The 24,021-nt window shown below is 42.8% G+C and overlaps 1 protein-coding gene across 2 annotated transcripts; it reads left to right on the top strand.

Moving 5' to 3' along the window:
• Positions 1-2,138: 2,138 nt before the first annotated feature.
• On the top strand, positions 2,139-23,347 carry CANX (calnexin). Of its 2 annotated transcripts, none has more exons than XM_026122620.2 (15): positions 2,139-2,247; positions 10,312-10,500; positions 10,955-11,028; positions 11,594-11,652; positions 12,005-12,146; positions 13,491-13,572; positions 15,015-15,207; positions 16,270-16,459; positions 17,182-17,295; positions 17,788-17,944; positions 18,255-18,470; positions 18,890-19,009; positions 19,114-19,249; positions 19,403-19,497; positions 20,128-23,347. In XM_026122620.2, exons 2-15 carry the CDS (start codon positions 10,315-10,317, stop codon positions 20,179-20,181), a joined length of 1,818 nt encoding a protein of 605 aa, XP_025978405.2. In that variant the 5' UTR covers positions 2,139-2,247; positions 10,312-10,314; the 3' UTR covers positions 20,182-23,347. The 2 variants fall into 2 exon arrangements, with proteins under 2 accessions (XP_025978405.2, XP_025978407.2); XM_026122622.2 differs by having other exon boundaries at positions 2,195-2,339.
• Positions 23,348-24,021: the final 674 nt, after the last annotated feature.

The following is a 24,021-nucleotide window of genomic DNA, read 5'->3' as shown; positions in this document are numbered from 1 at the left end:
TTTTAACTTACAGCTATCCTCTCCCCGCCATGACAAAGCAGAACAGGCAGGAATGGGCTGCAGGGCCGCCTGCCTGCCCTGTGATTCAGCAGGTTGTAAAAGGAAGGAATGTGGTCTTTTTTGGGAGAGGGTGGCGGGAGAGAGCAAGGGGAGGCATGTGCGACAGGCGCGTGGGGGCAGATCTGACTTCCTGCTGCTTGGGCTGACCGGAGCAATAGCCCAGTCTTGTGTTATCCTGCGAGTTACAGCTAAGTAACTCACAGGCATGAATAACCTGTTTCAAAAGAGGGGCTTGAAGGGTATTTGGTGGGAAATGGGAATATGCCTAGATTGGGAAGGGAGCCTGCTAAATTATACTTGTTACCCTTTGAAGTATTCCTCCGTGGTGTTTTTAGTTCGGTATTTAAGGTACTCGGTATCTCGCATGCTGTATGTTGTTTGTGGCTGCTTCTCTCCTTGTCTGCCTTGCATCTTCTGTTCAGTGTCTGGGTGCAAATCAGTCTACAGGGAGGTTTAGGAGCCAGGTTGGGGGCTTTCTGGAAAAATGTGAGCGTTTGATTCCAAACTTCAGTGTAAACAGGGATTTGCTGATTTCGTTTATGCTGAGCCTTATTTCTAAATGCTGGGCCCCTGCTTGCTTTGTCCTAATGTGGTGGAAATTTCTCTGTGGGGAGACTTATGTTGCTGACTCATTGTGTCGACTCAAAACAGATTTATGTTTACCAAAAAAAAAGAAACACCAAAACACCCTTCTTTCTTTCCCCTTTCCACCCCTCTTAGCAATATTGAATTTGGTATTCTTACAGAATACTTTGTATCTGCTGGCACAGGCTGCAGTCCATACATGAGCTTTAAACTGGCGAGTTAGATACAGCTTTCAGTTCAACTGTACTCAGCTGGAACAGTTTAGATATACCTTAAAGTGGTATTACTGACAGGATAACAGTCTGCTTTCTTCATCTTAGGTCCTTGTTCATCCCCATCTCACACTGTCACGCGTCAGGGGAGCAGGAGACAGGGACTCCTCAATGGTAATCTTGTTCTGTCAGTTCCCTGTGCTTCCCGTGCAAACCGGTTACCCTCCTGCTGCCTTTCCTTCCTATCCCCAAGAACTGGAACGGAATTTCCTAATTTCTCTGGGCTTCTAGAGCCATTCAGACAAATAGATGTTGAGCATTTACGCAGCATTTCACTTACACAGAAACAGATTGTTAATTTTGGCAATACAGCACTGCTTAAAACTTCTGATATTATGCAAGGCCTCCACAAGGGAAGATGTCTGCAGGATACTTCATGCTTTGAACAGGTTGGAGCGTGTGTTACATTTAGCAGTTTTCTTAAAACTTCAGCTTGCAACTGAGCAATACCAGATTTTTTTTTTAAATATAAAACTCTAGTCAATATAATACAAAGAAAAACTTTAAAACCCTTTCCAAGAGATTAAAGACGACAGAAATAAAGAGGAAATTGGCGTCTAACACTAGGGAGCCCAAGTGCCGGCACAGGCAGCAGCCCACGGCCCCCCCGCAGGCACGCAGCACGGTGCTCGCGGCTGAGGCGCCCCGCAGGCCCGGCTGTCCCGGCAGACCCAGCGCTCCTCCGCGGGTGAGGAGATGCTGCTGAGGGAGCCAAATCCGGCTGGTGAGGTGGCATTTCTGGGCCCGGGTAGCGGCAGAGTGAGAACCCTGCTCAGCCCCCTCCGCCTGCAGCTCTCGGGCCAGGCAGCCCCTGGAGCAGGGGGCCGTGCCCAGGACCCACGGCGAAGGAGAAGGAGGTGTGAGGGAGCGGGCTGCGGCTAGCAGAGCTGGGCCTGAGGGTCAGCACCACTACCGGCCGCCTCACCATATGCCACAGCACGCGCCTTTGCGCACCACTTCCCCCCCCCTTCCCGGCATTGCCCTTTTAAGCCCCGCAGCGCCCAGGGACAAGGAATCCGTTGGGTCTCCACCCCCATTTCAACGGCCTCCCTTCAGCTAGCCAATCGCTGCGCACTTCCTGCAACCCGCCCGACCAATAAAAGCGCTCCACGAAGGGAAGCGCCGTTGGGGCGTGTTTTGAGGCGGGCGGACGGCTGAGCGGCGGCGCCCGCAGCCAATCGAAGCCCCGGGCGGGCGGCGGGGCGGTTGGGCGGACGCGCTGCCCGGCAATGGGGGAGCTGGGGCGGGGCGCGGCGGGGGCGGGGCTGGCGCGCGATAGATAGGCGGGCGGCGGCGGTGGCGGCGCTGAGCCCGTGGACACGTGACGGAGGTGAAGGCAGAGGAGGGGAAGGGAGGCCCGGGGATAAGGCCGGGGGCGCGCGGGGTTGTGGCGGTTGGCGCTGTCGGGGGGCGCACGGCGAGGTGAGTGCGAGCTCGCGCCTTGCGGGCTGCCTCTCCCCCCCACCCCCACTGCCTCAGGGATGGGGCAGCTCCCTGACGGGGGGGGGGAGGGGAAGGGGAGAGCGGGCCCGCTCGCGGGGCATGCCGGGGTATTGGCGGGGTGCGGGGATGGGGGCCGCGGCTGCGGCAGCCGGGCCCCCCGTGGGGGAGGCGGCGGGATGCTGGGCCTTGGGTGTGGTAGACGGCGCGGGGCCGGCGGTGGGGCCGGGCGGGCTGTGGGGGGGAGGGCGGCAGTCGCAGAGCCTGAGCAGCGGTGCTGGGGGAGCCCCGTGCGGCTCGGGGCGGGCCCGGCGCGGCGGCAGGCCGCGGGCAGGCCTGGCTGGGAGCAGCGGGTCTTCTGGTAGCTTCTGGGCTGGGAGGCGGGTAGGGGCTGGGCAGGGCCTGTGGCGCGGCCGGGCGGGGGTGGCGAGGCCCTTTGCTGCCCTTCTGCGGGGAGGGGGGGGGGGAATGGGGGGGTGAGGCAGAGTAGGGAGGGGAGTGGAGGTGGATGGGTTGGTGTGTGGCCTTAATGTCGGCCCTGAGAATAGGCAAGTAGTTATCAACCACCTGAAAATGCCCCAATGCCAAGCTTAAAGGGGTGGCTCTGCAGCACTGGGGGGTATCAGTGTAGACCTTAGCACGTGGTGTGGTTCATGCTGTGGGAGAGGAAATAGAAGCCTCTGGAAAGGGGGCAATGAAGATGCAGAACTAGAGGCCCAACAAGTGGGGAAGATGTGATAGGTGCAGAGGAGTAAGTGAGGTCAAGGGTGAGCTGTGGAAGAGGAGATTACTTAACAGCAAAGGCTGAGAATTTTGAGAGTTTAAAATGCACCCTTTGATTTAGCGCCTGAATATTTTTCTGTTGGGTGCATAGTGTGTGTAACTGAGATCTTCATTCTTGTTTCTGGCTCAAATTGTATTGTGTGCTTTCCAAAAAAAAAAAAAACCCCAAAACAAAAAAACCAAAAAAACCCCCCAAAACCCTTTGAATTAAAGTGAGTGTAGTCTACTGCTTTCTTATCTGTCCTGATTCTGAAGAATGAACTTTCATATTTGGTTTTGTGGTTGAGAACTTTCTAGGCTATAGAATAAGAGAGGCTGCAGGTGACTGGATTGTGAAGGGAACCAGCTATGTATTAATGGTGGTGGTAGTAGTTATGGTAAGGTCCAGACTTGACTATTACCAGTAGTGCAGGTTAAATGTTTCTGCAGAGCATCAAAGAAAACATTTTTTTTGCTGAACTTATTTGGAATATGTTGGGATGTCTGAAGATTAGTCTCTAGGAGTATAATGTTTGCTTAACACGGTCAAATAAGCATAACTAATAAAGTGCCCCACAGAACTAGATAATCTACTGGGGTTTGGGTTGTATAATATCCTAAGGAAATAAGGGAGGTATAATAGAGTATAAGAAAATATAGTAAATAAGATACAGTACTCCACACTGGCACTGCATTTGAAATGACTTCAGAAACTCCCTTCCAAAGCCTGCTGTTGGCTTGGTCATATTACATAGGTTTATCCAAGATGCTGAACAAAGCTAGAAGAACCTTTGAGTTAAATTTGTGTTTGTCTTAAGCTTCAATGCTTCTAGTTCAAAAAAAAAAAAAATCCTGAAAGATGAGTTATTATGAAGGGAATGCTTATATGCTACACTGTACTATACTACAAGCGGAATACAAGATGAATATTGTTTCCTGACATCTACTTTCTTCCTAAGAAGGGAAATCTAATGTAGAATACTAAAAAAACTTGCCACTTCTGTTAAAGTACCCTTTTATTTGATGTATCCCAGCACTTCCTCTAAATAAAGGAATAAATGCTTTAACAAAAATACATTATAACTTGCATTTAGTCCTTCCTTCTACTTTGTTTTCTGGCCTTTAACTTTTCTGCCCTTAGCAATGATCATGATGATGCCCTGTTCTCTCTGGAATTAATTCTGTTGCAGAGCAAACCTGAATTCATTTCTAGGTGTAACAGTCTGAAAAATCTTGGGGCATCTCCAGATCTTCCCCCCACTTACCATAATTTCCCTAACAGCCCATCTGTTTTACGGTCCAAAAACCTTGCAGTTCTGTCTCTGTCCTCCAAGGACTTCCAGTTCTGCATGAATGATCTCTTCACTGACAAACAGTACACGGTGTTTTCTCCTTTACTATGTCTGCACTGATGTATGCTATTTTTAGAAACTGACATATTTGAAATGCTTATTAAAAGCAAGTGTTGTTGCTGTCACCTTTCATTACCTAGTTTGTGCGCCTTGCAACCCAAACAGAAGGCAGCTCTCTCTGTGAGGCTACCCTTCTCTTATAGAGAAGGTTTAGCTAGGAGACTTTCATGAAGTCTTGTGTAGCAGTGTATCTTAACCACCCCCTCCTAAAAAAAGGGCCCCTCATGCAGTGCTCCAGCCTCTGGCCTGTTGTAAGGAAGGCAGTTTTAGTTTAGCCTTGTCTGCTGTTCACTGAGCTACCATGTTAAAGGCAAAACCTTCCCAACTCTAAAAATGTCTAACTGCAGAGCTAAGCATTTAAATGAAAATAGCCTTGTCTGCATTATATGAATTGCTGCATATATGAACATAACAAAAACTATGTCACTCCCAGAGGAGTGGGCAGATAACTTGCTGGTTTCCGAAATGGTGAAACTTGGTCACAAAATTGGCTGTTTGGCTTGGCTGCATATCTCCCAAGTCTGCATAAGACAGCTGTGCCTTTGACAAGTGAAGATGATAGTGCACATGAACTACAGCATTAAGCTGGCACTGCTGCCAAGAGCTTGATTTCCTTTATGCATGCCACTTACTATCTCACAGTGCCATCACTCGTCCTTCCTCAACTCCTTGTACCTTTGTGTGCTGGTTTGGACTAGGAGATTGATTGAGAATTAAAATAACATGGTAAAAAGACTCATAACCATCTTGAAACAGGTGCTAGTTTGCTATGTGTCTGTAAACAGTTACTCTTGCACAGCCGAGGGGCCAGGATGTGCGCAGTGAGAGGAACTTGGGATGCAGAAGATAAGGTTCTCTCTGCTTTTCAGTAGTTCTGAATTCAAGAAGCCAGTGGACTATCAAGTGGAGTAGCCAAGCCTTTGCTCAGAAACAGTAAAAATGCTGTTTGAAGAGGAAAGTGGGTATCTGCCTGTCAACCTTTATGTACGCTGAATTTCTTTACTTTTGTCCATCTAAGTCTTTCCTGTGATTCTTGCCTTGCATGATGATGCATTGTGTGTTTTTACTAGTATGCTTCCATTGTAAGTACCCTATTGAAATCTGGTATCTGGAACACTAGAGCTTCCTAGCAAATTTTGCTCTGCAGGTACTTTAGCCAAATTCAGTTGTCATTTGTAACTTTATCAACTGAAGGCTTCTGAAATGAGATGCTGCTGAGATAGAAACCATTGGTACTCTTCCAGTTACATGGCTGTGGTGTAGTTCATAGTAAGCACTCTTATTTTTAAAAGACCGTTCTCTTCCATCAGGCTGTTCATTTCTTTTTAAAAGCTAGTAAACTAGATATCTAGTGACAATGCAATGTACTTATTACAGTCTGAAATATGTGCTGTTGAGACCTTGATGAACCACTCAGATCAGTAACCAAGGAGATGATTAAACTGGTTTGTCAGGCTCTGTTTAACCTGACAAGGAAGTAGCCTCAACAGCATGTTCTGGAAATAGGATAACAAAGGACTTAACAGGTGGGTCCATTCACTGTCTGTCCCACCTAGCATATGTTAGAGATTCATGGTAATTATTTGCTGTATGGCTCAAGAGTTTTCAGTGTCATACCAATAATTAATAAAACCTTCAGCCTTTATGCCCTATAAAAAGTTAAAAATCTCTGAGGCTGCATGACTTCCTCAAAGGCTTTGAAATCCAAAGATGACGATCCCATAAAGTGAGTGCTACTCTTATTGCAAGAAGCTGATCCTATCCCTGAATCTCACTCCAACTTGTTTTAGTACTTTTTACAACAGTAAAAAACAAGCCTATGTAGGGCAGCAGTTTGACGTGTCCGTTCTTGGTGCACAGGTGCATTTCCCATGTGTTCCTATAGAAAATGTTTCAGCCTTCTGACATTTAGCAGTTGGTGAATAGTACTTAATGTAAGTTATCCTTTTTGTAGTGTGGAAGCTGGTTGTGGATGAACACAGGCATAGAGCAAATAAGTGATTTGTTAGCCCTGGTGATCTTGAGCTTTTTTCCTATTTAGTACTTTGGTATTACATCACAGCAGTTTGCCCTTCAATGCAAGCTGTATGCCAATGTCTACAAGTGTCTGAAGGGCATATAAGAAAGGTAGATTAAGTCTTTGCCTTGCAGCAGGGTTGATGGTAGAAATGAGTTCCACTGAAGTAGAATGGAGACTTCAGAAGCTCTTGCCCATTATGAAAGGCTTCCATTGTTGAAGGCTTTTGGCAGCTGCGTAATCAGAAAGAGAGTAACCTTCAGAAATATTACACAGTTAAACCTAGAGAACGGAAGTGCAGGCCGAGTTTCAAAAATGGTTAATGATGACAATTGCTTGAAAATTGGACACTTCAGGGGAGAAATCTCTTTGTAATAGAGAAGCTGGTGTGCTTCTGAAGGTTAGAGTATGTTTTAGGTGACTGATTGAGCACTTATAGTTGCTAGCAACTTAAACTTCAGGTAGAGCTTTAAATTTTTAAGCCTGTCCTGTATAAAAACTGAATTTCTTCTGTCTCCCTCCCTTAAACTGTTTTCTTCTCTCTCCCTTACTCTCCTTTCCATCTTCTCCTATTTAGGAATAACCTAATTTACTAGGGCATAATCATGTTTATATTGTGTCCCTAAGGATTGTGTGAACTGAAGTTGAAATTTTTTCTCGTAGCCGTACATCTGTTATGAGTAGAAGTAGATTTTTAAGCATCAAAAATCTGTGCTTCACTTAAATTGCCCTTCTGAGAACATACTGGCTTTTATTTCTTATAATTCAGTCAGTTTGTAAATTGTCACAGATTAACAGAATAAGAAGCTTGGTGTGACAACCAGTAGTTGCCAGAGGTGCTACCAGTTGGTGCTCAAGGTGTACAAATAATAGCTCATAGTGATTTTGGGAGTGATTTAATATGTAGGAGGTGTCTTAAACAGCTTTTTGCAGGGATGTAAACTTGTGAAAACTGCTTGCCAATGATTATGAAAAAGCAAGGATATAAAACTGGATTAGCTTTCTTCATGCTCTTAGCTTTTTTTAAAAAAGCTTGCCTGGGAACTTGAACAGGTAGCAATTTTAGCTTAAAACAATGTTCCACAAGCCTCAAATTTAAACAGTACAGTAGCTTAAATGTAGACCTATGGTGGGGATATGTAGGGTTGTGCTAGGAGCTCAGCTGGAATGGAGTAGCTTCTGCCCTTGCTTTATGGGTCACTGGTGTAATTGTCCGGGTTTACTAGATTGTTTTGGAGGAATCCCAGGAGCAAGCTTGCATGTAGGAAACCGGGATATTGCTATACCAGGCTAAGAAAATAATGATAGTCAGGTCATGTGGCTTTGCCACTTACCCACTCAAGAAGTGCTAGTGCTAAGCAAAGTCCATTTGGTGCTGACAGCTGTTTGCCAAGAGTCCTAGTCAGGGTGGGATTGTAAAGTAGGTAATTCTTAAGTATGAAGTTGGTGTACTGGCATGAAAGTTAGAAGGGGCAATCAAATTATTTCACCAAAATGTACTGCTATTTGGCTAGTGGTGAGATTACTTAAGGGATTCTTGCATGCTAAACCATTAATATCCTTTGCACAAGCTGGGGAGGAGCTATGCAAAAGCTCCTTCCTCATAGAAGGAGGGGAAAGCATTGGCTTGTCTTGAACCTTAGTGTCTGTTCTAAGATGGATTTCCTCATAACACTTCCCCAGTAATGAGTGGTCATTCTGTCTAAGGGATATAATTTGAAAGCAGTTGTGAAACATGGGGTAGAATCTCACTCAACCTTTCTCTGTTAAAAATATACTTTAAGTGAGGCTCTCCTGTAAGATAAAACAAAATTCAGCTCTTGTCTTGGAGACATGTCCTTGTGTGGTCTACTCTGTAGTTGCTTCAGGCATATAGGCCAAACTCAGAGTGAGGATAGCTTTTCCAAGTGAAGTGTCAGGCTCTTGCTTTCTATGCTGTCACGTGCTGGTGGACATGAGCTTGTTCAGAGCGTATAGTGTCTGTGCAGAAGGAACTTGCATCTCCAGGGGCTGGAAAGTGCTTGACAGCTTTCCTTGTTGTATTGCAGTTCCCATTTGGGTAATGAGATCTATGAGTGTGAGAGGTCTGTAGCTGTTTCCAGTCCTGGCTGTACATTGCATTAAAACAACAAACAGGCTCTGCTCATATGTAGCAACACTTAAATGTTTTTATCAGCTGTTCATGCTGTGAGCTGTGTCCTTTTGGCTCTGAGCTGTTTTGGTGCAGTTGCCTGAACTGTGAGGTGGGGGGGGGGGGGGGGTGAGTGAGCATGTATTTAGACCGTAATCCTTGAGGCCGTCACTATTGTTAGAAAACTGGCTGCAGTTGCATGTTGCTGTAGTGATAAACTGGGTGTGACCTCAACACAGGTCTCTAAAATACGGTTTTGTTGTAGTTATAAAACATCCCTTCTGCCACTAGAAGCAATTTAAGGAATAATCTAAGAAAGGGAGGTCTGGCGTGCTACTGAGTTTTGGTATATTGGATAGGGCCAATAAGAATTTGCAGCTTAAAAGCTTTTAGTTGCCTAAGTATACTTCAGAAAGTTGAAAATTTGTTTCCTAGCATGACTGTATGCCCCTATGGGCCCTGTTAGCTCTGAGTTGTTTGTAAGCCTACAGCTACAGGGCTACAGCCTGGGGCAGGAAAGTAGGGGAAGAAGAGTATGTTCAGTTTTAAACTCTATTTACTTGTATATATCCTCAGTTGCAATTCTGATCTTTTTGGAAGAAAACTTTGGAAAGTAATTCAAAGGAGCAAAGGTGAGCAAAGCATAGGCTGCTAGTGCAGGTAAGACTGTCAGCAGTGTGGTAGGAGTGCTGGCAACTGTATCCCCTTACAGGTGCAGTAATCTCTATTATGGCAAGCAAGTCAAGTCACAGCTGAAACCCCATTTATTTACACAGATCTTCAGAGCTACAGCTTGACAAAGTCCACTGTTCTGGGTGTGGTAACGCACCTGGTAGACCAGTTGATGTGGGGCACTTTAATTGTGTAGAGCCTCTGTTACAAACTTTTTTGGTCATCTCTTTAATGTAGAGATTGAGGGGAAGGGAATTAAAGTAACTGTACTGAGCAGCCAGAAGTCTTTTCCTGGGTCTGCTTCAGTATCTGTTTAGAGACATCCAGTAGTACTGATGACTTGCTGTAATTCCAGGATTAAAACATGGGGAAAGGAACTGGTGAATGAAAACACCAGTGTCCCACAGGTGGAAGAAGGAAGAAAAATATCAAACAGGGCATAGAGGAATGATTGCTTCGTTATGCTTGAAGGACCTTACTAACTGTATGTAAATGCCTGAACTGAATGGAAGTGTCAGCTCCTGCATGACATGCTTCAGGTTCTTTACAAACAAGAAATAGGTTTTCTGTTTAGTCTTTGGCAAGTGTAGTAGTTGTGCTGTGTACATGTGTGCCTACTGTTTTGCTCATGGACTGTGGCAGTTCAAAAGCGGTAAGATTCTGACACTTCTGCAGCGTGATCTGCAGAACTCGGGCACATGCTCCTCTAGTCATTAACATCCATTCTGCATTAAATACTTCTGCTTTGTTATGTTCCTCTGCAAGAGGTTTTTAGAGCCATCTCAACCAGTCAGACATCTTTTCAATTCTCTTACTTATTGTAAGATTGGGCCTTTCTTCCCACAGAGGGACTAGGCAGTTCATCTGTTGTATAGGATGCTTGTTTATTTACGGAGAAGCAGAGGGACTTGCTCTGTGCAGCACTGGTTTGACCCCTCTTGCCTTGTGTCTTGTATTCAGATCATGGAGCTGAAATGGCTACTGTGTGTGACACTGCTAGCTCTTGGAACTCTTGCTGTCCAGGCACATGATATGGAAGATGACAATGATGGTGATGATGTGGTTGATATTGAGGATGACTTGGATGATGGCATTGAGGAGGCAGAAGAGTCAAAGCCTGAAACTAGCGCTCCTCCTCCAGCTCCAAAGGTTTGGCATGGAAGTTACCTACATCACAAACTATAATTAGACTTACATTCTCTTAAATCAAGCTAGAGATATCTCTGTTCACATTTAATGTGTTATAAGTTAATTAAAATTTTTATCTAGGAGTAAGATTTGGAATTACGTTTAGTTGCATCTTTCTTATTCTTTGTCCTCCATCTTCCTGGAGATTTAATCCATGCTTGAAATTTATGGTGTGATTATCAGGACATAATGCTAATATTTCCAGCTAGATATATACTTCAGTTCTAGCTGCAGACAACACAGTGGCTTGGCATAAGCAGCAGTATGTACATACCTTTTGTATTTATGCTGCTGGAGTGTTCCAGGTAAACCCTACCTCAGTATAGAGGAGAAATGAGCTGTATATGCATTTATTTCTTGGGGGAAGAGAGTGTATTTTTAAAGGTGCATTATATACCTTTTTTTCCTCCAATAGGTTACCTACAGGGCCCCTGTCCCAACAGGCGAAGTTTATTTTGCAGAAAACTTTGATAAAGGAAGTCTGGATGGGTAAGTATAATCTGAAGGATGCTTCAGTACAACCAATAACTAAATTACTCGGTGAAAAGGAATGAAATTCCTTCCTAGAGCCTGTACTCTTCAAAACTGAATCAAATGGCAATGGTTGGTAGGGGGGATTAGAGCAGTGGCTGCATAATGCTGGCTGATAAAGTGTTGAGCTAAATTAGTATATCCTTAGGTGCTGATAACAAGGGGGAAAATGTGCCATGCATGTATAATGTTTTAAACCTTCTCATTTGACTTTCTGTAACTTCTTCAGGTAATAATTTAGGGTAGAGAGGTACTAGAGACTTGCTTAGTGAGAACTTTTACAAGAGCAAGACACTTGGCCAGTGATCCTACTTCTTGTGGGTGAGGGAGAGATGTCAAGTGTGGGGAATTATCCAGGCTCAAGGAACAGAACTTCTCAGGGGATCTGGACTCTGGGATCTAGTCATAGGACATCTCTTGTAAGGGCTGTCTTAAGAGCAGGTGAGAAGATGAAAAGTAAGCTAAACTTTTTTAGGGAGGTGGGGAACACTGTCTTTCTGACCAGTGGATGTCTTGCTTCTAGATGGATCCTTTCTAAAGCAAAGAAAGATGATACAGATGATGAGATTGCCAAATATGATGGTGAGTGCTATCCAGGTTTTGTCTAAATGGTAGATACTTCTGATGTCTTTTGTAATTTCTGAAGAGGTGCAAGTCTTAGTTTTTTGTTTTCAAGATGAGATAATATTCCCTGTATAAAGAAAATAAGGGAAATGTTTATATACCTGGCTAATAATGTAAAGTGTAGTCCTGATTTAGACAAACAATCCACTTAAAGCTTTTTAAACAGTTTTTAGTGAAGCTGTTATGGTAATAACTTTAGAAAGCACCCTACAGGATGTGATTACAGAATACTGACTTTCTTGCTTAAAGTTAAACAAAGACAGTTTTGAACAAATTTTGATAATGCTTTGTTTTCCCTCCCCCTCCTCAGGTAAATGGGAAGTCCAAGATATGAAGGACACTAAGCTTCCAGGAGACAAAGGGCTTGTACTGGTAACCCGAGCCAAACATCATGCAATTTCATCCAAACTTTCAAAGCCCTTTGTATTTGATACCAAGCCCCTTATTGTGCAGTAAGTAAAAGATAACTTTTAGCGTTCATTATTTCAGTGGTGACATAGCAGGCTGAGGTTTTTTTATTCAAAAACTGAACTTCTGTTGCCTGGGGGTCTGGATGACACAAAATATTGTTATCTATCGTTATGCCATTTGAGTAACAGTAAGGTAGCAACCCAGATCCCTGAAGAGGGAAGGAGTGTCAAGTTATGAACAGTATGGCTCCTTCTGAAGAAAGAGCAGTGCTGTGAAACCTGAAAAGGAAAGTAGTCTCTGAAAACTAGACTGGGTCACCTGTCTCTAGATTTCAGTTCATTTGGTTTACTGTGATAACAAGGTGGGTCGACTGACTTTTGTACTGTTAATTGTCCAAGTCCTTGTCCTTTTGGACAGGAGGTAGTCCATCCATTAGTTAATGCACTTACTTGGTAAACTGTCCCTTCTTTCCAAGGTGGAATGAGCAGAGCAGTAAAGATGCACTTGTTTCCTCCTTCCTTTGTTTTAGTTTGTCTGTTATGGAAGATGAACAGCTTGTCCAGATGTGTTGGGCCATAACTGTTGTAGAAGGATCTACTTGCATGTGTCTTAGACTAGCAAGGGTGGGGGGGGAATCTTTCAGTGAGAACAGCTGAACTGTGGGATATGACCCACCTTACCAGTTTAAAAAAAAAAAAAAAAAGTAAGCTAAGTCATATTTGTCCAACATTTTGAATTGATCACTTTGCTTTGCATGACCATTTAGTTTTGGCTTAAAAGACAAGGCTAAAAATAAACTCAAGTGGTCACCCACTCTGGCTGCTGGCATTGAGAGAGGATCAAACATGCTTAGCCTACTCCTGACAGACATGTCTGAAAAAGGCAAGACTCCTTGGTATCCCTAAATACCCTGTTGTATGCTTGCAACTCTAAAGGGCTTTTCCTAGGATCTGACTGTTCTGGGTTTGGTCATCTTGCAAATTGAGTTGTCTTTGTCTGCCCTTGTGGTTATGGGGAGAATAATTGGTTTGCCTTAAGCTCTATTGCAGTCTCTTACATACCGAACAGCTCTTTCTCTTCCTTCTCTCTACTTCTGAATTGTAATCTTCTAGACCAGCACTCAATTCCTTTAATCTTTCCTCTCAGATCAAGTCTTCTAAATCCTTGGTTCCTCTTGTTTCTCAGGCCCTTGTGAATATCTGTTTAGTACATAGAGTATGGTGTGTGTTTTTATAAAATTCACTGGACTCCTGATTTAAAGCAATTGGTAACAGAACAGTATTGTTCTGAATCTGTACTTCAAAACTGTTGTCTTGAATTAGGAAACTGACTTTTTTCCTCATGTATAACATGTTCTCCACTTTTCTGTCCAAAACTAAAACTAGGTATGAAGTAAACTTCCAAAATGGGATAGAGTGTGGTGGGGCCTATGTGAAATTGCTTTCAAAAACTCCTGAATTGAACCTGGTAAGTGATGCTGCTACTTCGAATATTAGGCCATGAAAGAAAGCTTTTCCCTTTTGCTGCTTCTTAAAGAAACCTCTTCAGTAAAGACAGTGGTGTGTATTTAGGCTCTGATCTCCAATGTACTTTGCCCTCAGTATTTTCCTGCTATGTTTTATTTAGACAGGGTGAATACTAAGATCTTCTGGCCTCTTGCGTGAGATCTGAGTTTCCCCGTAGCTAAGCAGTTATACCTCTTTGCTGAAGTCTGCATCACTTTTGACTTCCTTAGGCTGTAGGACCAAAGAAGAGGTATCTTGTGAAAGTAGCCGGTGCAGGTGGAGACCTGCATAGGAAGCAGCTGCCCAGAAGGAAAATTCCATGTATTATGTTATAAAACAAACTAATGCCAATAACTAAAGTACTCTTGCATTTATTGCCTTGACACTGAGGTCAGTTGTGAGGTACTGGGTATGGTTTAAAAAGAAATGCCAGTTCTGTTAAAGATTGGCCTAGGTGATGCTTATGTTAAGCTGCCTGTGGGAGCTGTATATAACCATGTGCTTTGTAAATGGCCCTTGAATGCAATCCTTCTGCAGTGTCTTAAAAGCAGAGTTAATGGGTGAGACCATACTAAGTTCCTGAGAGTGTTTTGTGATCTTTCCTCTCAATCCTATACCTGCTCTAAGTGTTTTAGCCTATTCAGTCAGCTTAACTGCTTGGTCACCTTGTATAGGCTTGTATAGCCCATGGGTTTTCTTTAGCCACCTTTCTAGACTTTATATACCTTTTATGACTTGTTACCGTCCTTCTCGTTTCCCTCTGCTGTCTCATTAGAGTTGTATTACAATACAGATGTCAAATTGAACAAAATTATATAGAACACCCAAAAGACTACTTGGCTGTCTGACCAGTTTTATGTACATTGAATATCAAAATAACATTAGCAAGAACAAACAGACTTGCTTGCAGTGTTCAAAGGTGACATGATTATGCCTAACTGGCTCTTGAATTGAGACTAGCTTATACAACTGTGTAAACAAAATACCTATCAATTCACTTTTAATGCTTATCTCTATGTGAAAGAAAATCACTGGACAAGCTGGTTGCTCATTACCAGCAAAGTAATAGTTCTGTACTGATAGCTTTTAATCTTTTTTATAATGTAGAGATGCACTTAAATTATGGTTATCACTAATTAATAATACATCCTGTTGATAACTCTTAGCCAGCCATTAATTTCTATCTGGAGAGTGGAGACCAAAGGTGCAAAATCAAGAAGCTGTCTAATTCTGGCATTAGACTTCTTTGGCATGTAGCTGTAATACAAGTTTTAGTGTGGGTACTTTGGCTTGTAATGCAAGTTGCATAATAATTTCTAATAAATTGGAGGTTCTTGTAGTGGGTGATGGCTCAATTCCATTACTTTGAAATTACTTCAACTCAAGCTTTGCATTATTTTAAAGGATCAATTCCATGACAAAACTCCATATACAATCATGTTTGGCCCTGATAAATGTGGAGAGGACTATAAATTGCACTTCATCTTTCGGCACAAGAACCCAAAGACTGGTAAATATGAGGAAAAGCATGCAAAGCGTCCTGATGCAGACCTGAAGACCTACTTTACTGATAAGAAGACCCACCTTTACACGCTGGGTATGGTGACTATTCACTATACTTGTTCATAACTACTTGTATCTTTCTGGAATCAAAAATATGTGAAATAATCCAAATGAGCAACTGAATATGCTTGTCAACATCTCATACAACTAGAAACCACTTTAAAGCTCTGGAAGCAAAAACTGATCTTGCTATACAAAGGCATACTTCTTCCTTACAAGAAATCTTGAATCCTGTAAGAGAAGTCAGGAGACCTTGAACTCAATATTGTGAGCAGTCATGAATAATTTGATATATGAACTATATCCAAAATCATTAGCAACATACGTAAAATACTTGAATGCTATGTCCTAATGACTTGAGGTATATTAGGCTTTAGACTTGGAGGGAAATAGCAGTGATTTAATCTCCCAAGAGACTTCTGTTCTTTGGAAACAATGGCTTTGGGGCTTAATTTTTAAAGTCAGCTTTGTGTAGTTTCTATTTTTAGCTGGTTAGTTCTTACTTAGGCTTGGATAGCTTAATCTCAGGTGGAGAAGAGGCTGTACCACTGTACCAGGCAAATTTAGTTGTTCTTGAAGTATGTGTGGTCTACTGTATTGGGCATGACTAAAAGCTTTCAGGGAGTACTTGGAAAGTACTATAGAGACAGCAATGGATAAAGGAGTGAGACAGATTTAAATCTTGTGTGTCTGTAGCAGGATTATGAATGCATACAGGAGACTTAGTCTTGAGGAGAATGGGCGCAAATACTGTTCTTAATACTGAAGCAATACTTACTGTGTCAAAGTCAACTTGTCAACTTGCTCTGGTAATTAATAAATCTCTCTGCTTTCAGCAGACTTAAAGTAGGACTCCTGCAGCAGATCTTTTCTCTCACAAGATAAGATGTGGCATATAATCATTATTCTTACTTAGATGTAAGGAGAAACGTTCTTAATTTTTAAGAACAGTTTCTGGGTAGGTGGTAGCTTAGATTGCTGAAATTCATAAAGTACCACTCATCCCCACTGTACAAGATGAAATACTGTGTATGTGTATCTATCTATATATATATATATATACATGCAAAGGCTACACTGACTTTTTTCCTTCCAGTCTTGAATCCTGATAATAGTTTTGAAATACTGGTTGATCAAACGGTTGTCAACAGTGGGAATCTGTTAAATGATATGACTCCTCCTGTGAATCCACCCCGAGAGATTGAGGACCCAAATGACCAGAAGCCTGAGGACTGGGATGAGAGACCAAAAATTCCAGACCCAGATGCTGTTAAACCAGATGACTGGTAAGCTGTTGGAGGTGTGGAACCGAGGGAGGCCTTAGCCTCATGAGTTGATCCTGATCAATAAGTCTTTCTCAGATGACTTGTAGAAGGTACTGAGTCTCACCCTTGTAATCAAAACACAGGCAGTTTGGGCAGGTGAACCACCCTCTTGGAAGAAGGCGGCAGACAGGATCCATATTCTGTAGGAAATGCTGTTTGCTGTATCTGTTTGTGCCACAGGTTTTTAAGAAACATTTTGAGCTAGCTGATATTTTCATCCTTGATTAGCTCAAAGGATAAGTTGTTGGAAGTAAACTATAAGATGCTTATGGCTTGTGTAGTTGCTTACAAGTGACTAAAGTATTTGACATCCTAAATCAGAAACTGATACAGTACTGGCTTTTGTGCTCAATGAACCATAGAGTTGATCTTAAGTTCAGATGCATATTTGCAGTGAGCACTAAAATTAAGACTTGGAATATGCCTTTTCTAGGTTGGCTTTAAAAATAAGTTATGCAATATTATCTTTAGGGTTAGAGACATGGCTGTGCCATGAGGCAAGTCTGTGCAGCATAGACAGCAAGGCAATTCCATTCTTAAATCATGATGTTGCATTTAAATGTTTAAAATGAAGCTGGCTGGTAGCACAGATCAGTTGGCTTGTTCAGAGTGCATGGAATAATGCAGTGAGGTTAACAACTTCTTTACGTGTGTGTGTTAATATATAATATGCCATCTTCAAGGGATGAAGATGCTCCTGCAAAGATTTCTGATGAAAATGCTGTGAAACCAGAAGGTTGGTTGGATGATGAACCAGAATATGTAGCAGACCCTGATGCTGAGAAGCCAGAGGATTGGTATGTTGACAACATTTTGTAAATGACAACAGCAAATACTTCATGGCTTATGCACTGGGTTTTACAGCTATAAAAAATATCTTGTCCATTGTTGCTCCCTAAAGGTGCTACTTGGGCTACCTCGCTTCAAAAATAGAAGACAGAGTTGATCTAAGTAATCTTGCATTCCTGCTTTCTCCTGTGTGCATTCATCAACTCATCTTTTGAAGACTGTAAGCTGAACAGGACAGGGATAGTCGTTTTGCAGTTGTACAGTGCTTGAAAAATGGGAGGCTATGTTCAGTGACTGGCTTTTCTTGAGCTTCTGTATTGTCAAGCTGCTACTTGAAATACTTGTTTCCTCTGCAGTGTCCTTATCTGCCAGCCTGTGCTATACTAAGTTTCATTATCTCCATTTTACTGTAGGAATGTAACTTTCCCAGAGGTCAGATGAGAAGTCTTTGTCTGTATAAAGACAAGGCACAGACTTCAAAATTGAATTTTCCTTTTCAGGGATGAGGATATGGATGGTGAATGGGAGGCACCTCAGATTGCAAATCCTAAATGTGAGTCAGCCCCTGGCTGTGGTACCTGGCAGCGACCTATGATTGACAATCCAAACTACAAAGGCAAATGGAAGCCTCCTATGATTGATAACGTGAACTATCAGGTTGGTTTTGTTGACTGTGTAAATTGTTGGCCAATGCAGCATTTCTCTTCCAAAAAGCAGTATTAATGCAACTTCAGCAGGTCTAATTTAGAATACAAAATGAAGTTAATGGACAGATTCAAACTGCTTTCTTAGTAGGCATCACTCTTTGTAGTACAAACTGATTCCCAAGACAAAGACTTGCACCCATAAACACTGCATTCATGGGGGCATGTGGAATGAATTAGTGTCTGGTGGTTCAAAGTGAGATGAAAACTAAAATGCAAACTCTATGGTAGTAGGTAAGGTTGAATGTCTGTGTCTTTCCTAGGGCATATGGAAACCCAGGAAGATCCCAAATCCAGATTTCTTTGAAGATTTGGAACCTTTCAAGATGACTCCCTTTACTGCTGTGGGACTTGAGCTATGGTCAATGACTTCTGACATCTTTTTTGACAATTTTATTATCTGTACTGAAAGAGCTGTGGCTGATGATTGGGCCAGTGATGGATGGGGACTGAAAAAGGCAGCTGATGGTGCTGCTGAGGTGAGAAACAGGCTTAGTTGTGTGTGCCTCACTTGAACAGTAGGAGCATTGCTTCTCTTCTCCCACAGTTTCTAGCCTTGCTGCATACATGCATGTTTTAATAGAGATCATGGTAAATAAACCATATTGGAACCTCAGTAATTGTAATATGGAACTAGTTGATAAAAATGGCACTGAGTAATCACTACTACTTCATGAGGTCTTGCTCATGCCAACTGTGCTGTTAACTTAAGCCATATTCTAGCTTTCAGTTCATAGACTATGGAAAAATAACTGTGTTGGTTAGCTTTAAGTTTTGAGGTATGAAGTACAACTATGTTCATAAAGCCTATTTGAAATCACTGTGGCTGTTGTTGACAAACTAAATTGCTACAACTTGCTGCATAGGATGAATTTTGATAGGTCACTTTATTTTATAGCCTGGTGTTGTGGGCCAGATGATGGCAGCTGCTGAAGAGCGTCCCTGGCTCTGGGTAGTCTACATCCTCACTGTGGCTTTGCCAGTGTTCCTTGTTGTCCTTTTCTGCTGCTCTGGGAAGGTATGCATTTCCTCTGATAGCAAGAAACAGAATACTTAAAGGTATTCAGTTTAACATGTCTTAACTTCACAAATAACTGCCTGGTTTTTCTTAATTTTTTTTAGAAGCAGCCAAGTGCTGCAGAATACAAAAAGACAGATGCTCCTCAACCTGATGTGATGAATCCAGAGAAGGAGGAAGAAAAAGACAAAGGGGACAAAGAGGAGGAGGAGGAAGAAGAAACAAATGAGGAAAAGCTAGGTAGGCAAACGAGATAATCTTTAAAACAGTTTAAATTTTCTATCTAAAAGAATAAACCAACAGTATTAGCAGATACAGAATCAAGCTAATGATGAACTGAAGGTAAGTCTTAATGAAAAGAGAATGAATGAGATTTTTCTTGATCTCTTTTAGAAGAGAAACAGAAAAGTGATGCTGATGTAGGAAGTGCCAGTCAAGAGGAAGAGGAGGAAGAGGAGGAGGAGGAAGACAAGAAACCTGCATTAGAGGTAAAAACATTTAATCTTTGAAGAAAGTCTTCTGGATTTTTTAAAATCAGTGTAAAACAAGCCTTACTGAAGTGTTAACCTGGCTCATGTGATGCTGTTTCCACTGGCATGTAACACTGCATCCCCAGGTCAGAACTTCAGAGAATTTAATCACCCTGCAGAATTGGAATCACTTTGGCCAGCTGAAGCGTAGCAGGAAACCCTGCTAAGGCACTGCCCTAGACCCTGTATTGTGAAGTGGGATTGTGTGGTGTAGACCACTTCGAGGTGAAAGGCTTATTCTGCTTTGTATGCAATCAGGATGTGACCTTTTAAGTGTTCCACACTGACATAATAGCTAACTTTAAAAGGGGTGGAGTGTTTTTAATCTGAAGTTAAAGGGATTCTCGCAGAGTGGAAGCTGCTAAACACTTAGCAAATGGGCATCCACTGTGAAAAGTAGAGGATTCCTGTGTTGGCATGTATGGGAAGGAAAGGGGTGTAATAATAGCAGTAAGCTGTTTCAGAAGTTGCTTTGATTTCTGCATTAGAATTTAAGTTGTTCATAGATTTCTCCCCCCCCTTAATCTCTTTTTAAGAGCAATCTTGGATTAGATCTCCTTGATGCTGACACAAATGACTTTCTTGCAGGAGGAGGAGACTGTGAATAGATCACCCAGAAACAGAAAGCCAAGAAAAGATTGAAAAAATAATAATCATAAGAACTTGATCTGTAATTTTTTTCCAAACTTGGTTCTGGGAGAGGACCTTGGACACCTTACATTGAAACTTGGACAAACCTCAAGATCTCACCATCCACAGGTTCCAGTTACACTATCCAATGTAATGGAGTGTCTAGCAGTAAAATTTTTGCAATCATCTGTTTTAAAAGAACATCATTCCTGTAGAAAGAATGCATTTAATATAATGGGCTGTGGATTTTGGAATGTAACATAACTAACCTTTTCATTTTGGTTTTAAATACTCTTTTTTTGTTGTTTGTTTTTAAGTAGATTGGTAGAACTTTGCCAGTCTCAAACCATGGCTTAATTTAATATATTAATTAGTGAAAAATAACAATGAATCTTGAAAATGCTAGATGTTAAAAATGCAGTTTTGTAACTAGCTTTTTTTACAAACATGTAAATTCCTAAATGCACCAGTGTCTTTATCCCTTAAAATTTGATAATTATGCTTAAAGTTGTCAATGTAGCTGGCAACCCCTCTTCCCTCAAGGAAAAAAGTTAACTGGGAGCAGGGTGGGATGTGTGGAAAAACTAGTAGTTAAACTTTGTAATCAACTCCCTCCTTTGAGGGAGGGGGAAGAGGAAGGGGTGGAAGGAGGGGGTTAGCCAGTTTTATGGAATATGAACATTGTCCATGGCTAAAGCCGACTTAAGTGTTACCAAATGGTCTAGGATTTGGAGTAGGTCATCTTAATGTGGCATTTAATCCTGCAGAAATTGGATTTTGTTAGTCCTTGACCCTTCTCAAAGCTAAAGGGTTATTGGGGTGTCTAGACTATTTTTCCTTTCCCCCTCTGTTCAGCCACTGATGCTCTCCTTTCTCTGTGACTATACAGCTTTTTTCTGAGCACAGCTTTGCCTCAATTGCTGAAGTGCTTCATGTTCAGCTCGTTGTCAAACTTTTTATAGCTAGGCCTACTCCTTTCCAGGGTCCAAACACTGGATAGGACAGTGTCCCATATCCTCTCACTGCTATCACTGTATGTCTACTCCTGTAGAAACAGGAGAGGTGGTCAGATTCACAAGTTGAACTGAAAATCTTTAAGAAAAAACAAAAATGTCAGTATTTGTAGGTGGGGAAGGAGCATGTGGAATATCTTATCTGGTATGTGAAACTATTCAAGTCTTTTATCTGCTATTCATGTAACAAATGCATCCTAAATTATATTGTGAATGTTAGGGAGTTCCAATTCCAGCTGAATAAATTTTCTAAGTGTTGAGTCTACAATATTACACTGTTTCAAACACTTTTTTGTGGAATGCAGGTGATCACTACAAGAGCATACCTCTGAGGGTGAAATCTATGTAACTTCATTACACTGTACCAAATATGTTGGAGTTTGGACGTCTATATAGATAAGCTTTTGCCTTTGTTTAGAGTGAATTAAATGTCCTAAAATTACTCTTGCACTGAATATAAACACTCCAGTGTTGTTTGGGCTAGGTCATAGGTACCATGTGGGGAATAATTCCCAGGGGTGGGGGAGGAAAGTGTTCTAATTACCTTGCAAACAATCTAACCAGTTACTAAAAGATTCTTGTTTTGGGGTTTCCTTTTTTTTGTGAAACACCTTTTGCTGCCTGTCCTTATGTTGTATCCTTTCGTTGTTGTGTTGGAAATACTAGAGACCACAAATGCATAGCAGGATTTCTTGCTTTTTCTGCAGTGTGCAAATAAACCATTGTAAGCAAGATACTGGAAGTAATTTCAGACTTCTATTGGGAGCTATTGCATGTCTAGAATGCCTTTGCCTGTTGAACACCTGGTAGATACTGCTCCTTACTGCCAAAATAGCTTATACTCTGACATGGAAGATGTCATAGCTTAAGCATTGCTACTAGCTTGTTCTCAGGACTGTATTTTTATCAAGGAGCAGCTGCTATTTACGACTCTCAGTCCTTTGAGATGAAGTATATGTAAATGGTTTCAAGTCAGCTAACAATTCTGAGCACAACATAAAACTGTTAATCTAATCAGTATTTTTATCTTAATATGCAAATTGCCTTAAATTCCTGGACAGTTCTTGTGCATACATGTTCTTTCAAAGCATCAAAAATGAACTTAAGATCTGCTATCAGCTTTTAAGTAGTTTTATAGTAAAGCTAACTGTGAATCTACATTTGCTTCTGCTAGATCTCCTGAAAAGGTCTGTCTGCATGTTATGGCTTTTTTGATACCTTAGTGTATGCTTCTTGAGTAATCACTACAATAAATGAAGACTTTCCAAAGTGGATAGACAACTTAAAGGTTAATTTTTTATCCTACCTTCTCACTTGGGTGACTCAATTTAACATTAGAATCACTTAGCTAGTTTTTTGCCAAGGCTTTAAAAAAAAAAAAAAAAAAAAAAGCCTGTAAAGCATTTCGGTGTTTTCCAAGTACTGAAGCTCTACTTGGTCGCTACCCATGAACTAGGTTCAAACCACCTTCAAATAGCTGAAGATGGGCTGGGTGGGGGTGTGCATGTACATGCTACAGCTGCTGGAGAGGATGAACTCCACAAGCTGAACTTGTGATGTCTGAGGACCAGAGTGAGGGAGGGGTTTTAGACTAAGACTGTTGAAGAAACCAAACATACAAGTGCTTACAGGCAGTTAGAGGCCTGGAATAGAGGAGACTAGAAATGCTGAAGCCTTCTTTTTTTGTCCTCAGTGAAGGAAGTTGGGACAGACACAGCTAATCTTCCGTAGAAATGTAATTGAACATGAACCAGCCTTCTGCTATGATAATATTGAATCATCATAGCTCAAGGACAGGGGCTGTAAAATGCACTGAGGATCCTTGCAGGTGCCAAGTGCTCATAGAGGTATCAGTGGTTGTCTCTTACTTTCTGTACTCCTTCCTCAAATGCAGTGCTCTGCTTACCTGGCACTAGTGCCCGTGGGGCTGGTGATGAGAGTCTCTGCACCCCCAAGGCTTCCCCAGTAATCTGTAATTGCCAGTATTGCTTCAAGGTTTCCAAAAGAAACAGGACAAACCCCGTAGTGTTCCTGAACAAGGACTGTGACTTCTTTTGTGCAAAAGACCTGTCCATTTCAAAAAGGTAACTGTAGATGCCGTATGCATATATTAAAACCTGAATAAATTATAATGTAAAGTTAATCAATAAAGAAACTTAAATCTCTTTGGCTTTCTTGTCTAATTAGCTTGAAGGGCCTAAGTCTTCATCACTTCATTTTTTTGGTTTTGTTTTGAAGTGAGGGGGAGGAGATCTGCCTGCCACAAGTGATGAGGAAGGCAGCCGGGGGGGAGAGTGGTGTTAGATCTGCCTGGGAGGGTTAGGGGCACCAGGGGGTCGCTGAACGCCTCTGGGGGGGAGGTGGGAGCAAGAGGCCGCTGCAGCCTCCATCGCTTTCGGGGCGGGGCCCCGCCCGCTCCCTCAGTGACCGCCGGGGGGCGGGGCGTGCTGCGCTGCCGCGCATGTCACTCAACCCTCAGGCCCCGCCCCGCCGCGCGCCAGTGGCCGTTCCCGGCCGCGCCGCCCCGCCCCTTCCCGGCCCCTGCCTTTTAAACGCGCTGACGGCCGCGTCCTGCCAGCCGCCCTGCCCGCCCACGCGTCCGCGGTCCGCCGCCCTCCCATTGGCTGGCGGCGATGTCCCTCAGCGCTCGTGACGCGCGACGCGCCCGTGACGTCGCCCGCCACCCAGGAAGCTCCGCCTATTTATTCTCAACTCGGCTCTTGAGGGGAAAAACAATTTCAAGATGGCGGCGGCGCGGATAACAATGGGGAGTCGGGGGTTCGGGCCGGCCCGCGCCTGAGAGCGGCGGCCGCCGGACCCCGCCGCGCCCGGGGCGGCG

The sequence above is a fragment of the Dromaius novaehollandiae genome, chromosome 15 (genome assembly GCF_036370855.1).
Source record: "Dromaius novaehollandiae isolate bDroNov1 chromosome 15, bDroNov1.hap1, whole genome shotgun sequence".
Lineage (NCBI taxonomy): Eukaryota > Metazoa > Chordata > Aves > Casuariiformes > Dromaiidae > Dromaius > Dromaius novaehollandiae.
Note: the sequence above shows the minus strand (reverse complement) of the source record. Positions and strands in the feature narration are given on the sequence as shown.

What these genes read in the sequence shown, in the direction of transcription:
- CANX (XM_026122620.2), top strand. Translation starts at nt 10,315, where the DNA reads ATGGAGCTGAAATGGCTACTGTGTGTGACACTGCTAGCTCTTGGAACT. An exon ending in GATAAAGGAAGTCTGGATGG is followed by an intron (nt 11,029 to 11,593) that starts GTAAGTATAATC and finishes TCTTGCTTCTAG; the next exon opens with ATGGATCCTTTCTAAAGCAA. An exon ending in GCTGAGAAGCCAGAGGATTG is followed by an intron (nt 17,296 to 17,787) that starts GTATGTTGACAA and finishes TTTCCTTTTCAG; the next exon opens with GGATGAGGATATGGATGGTG.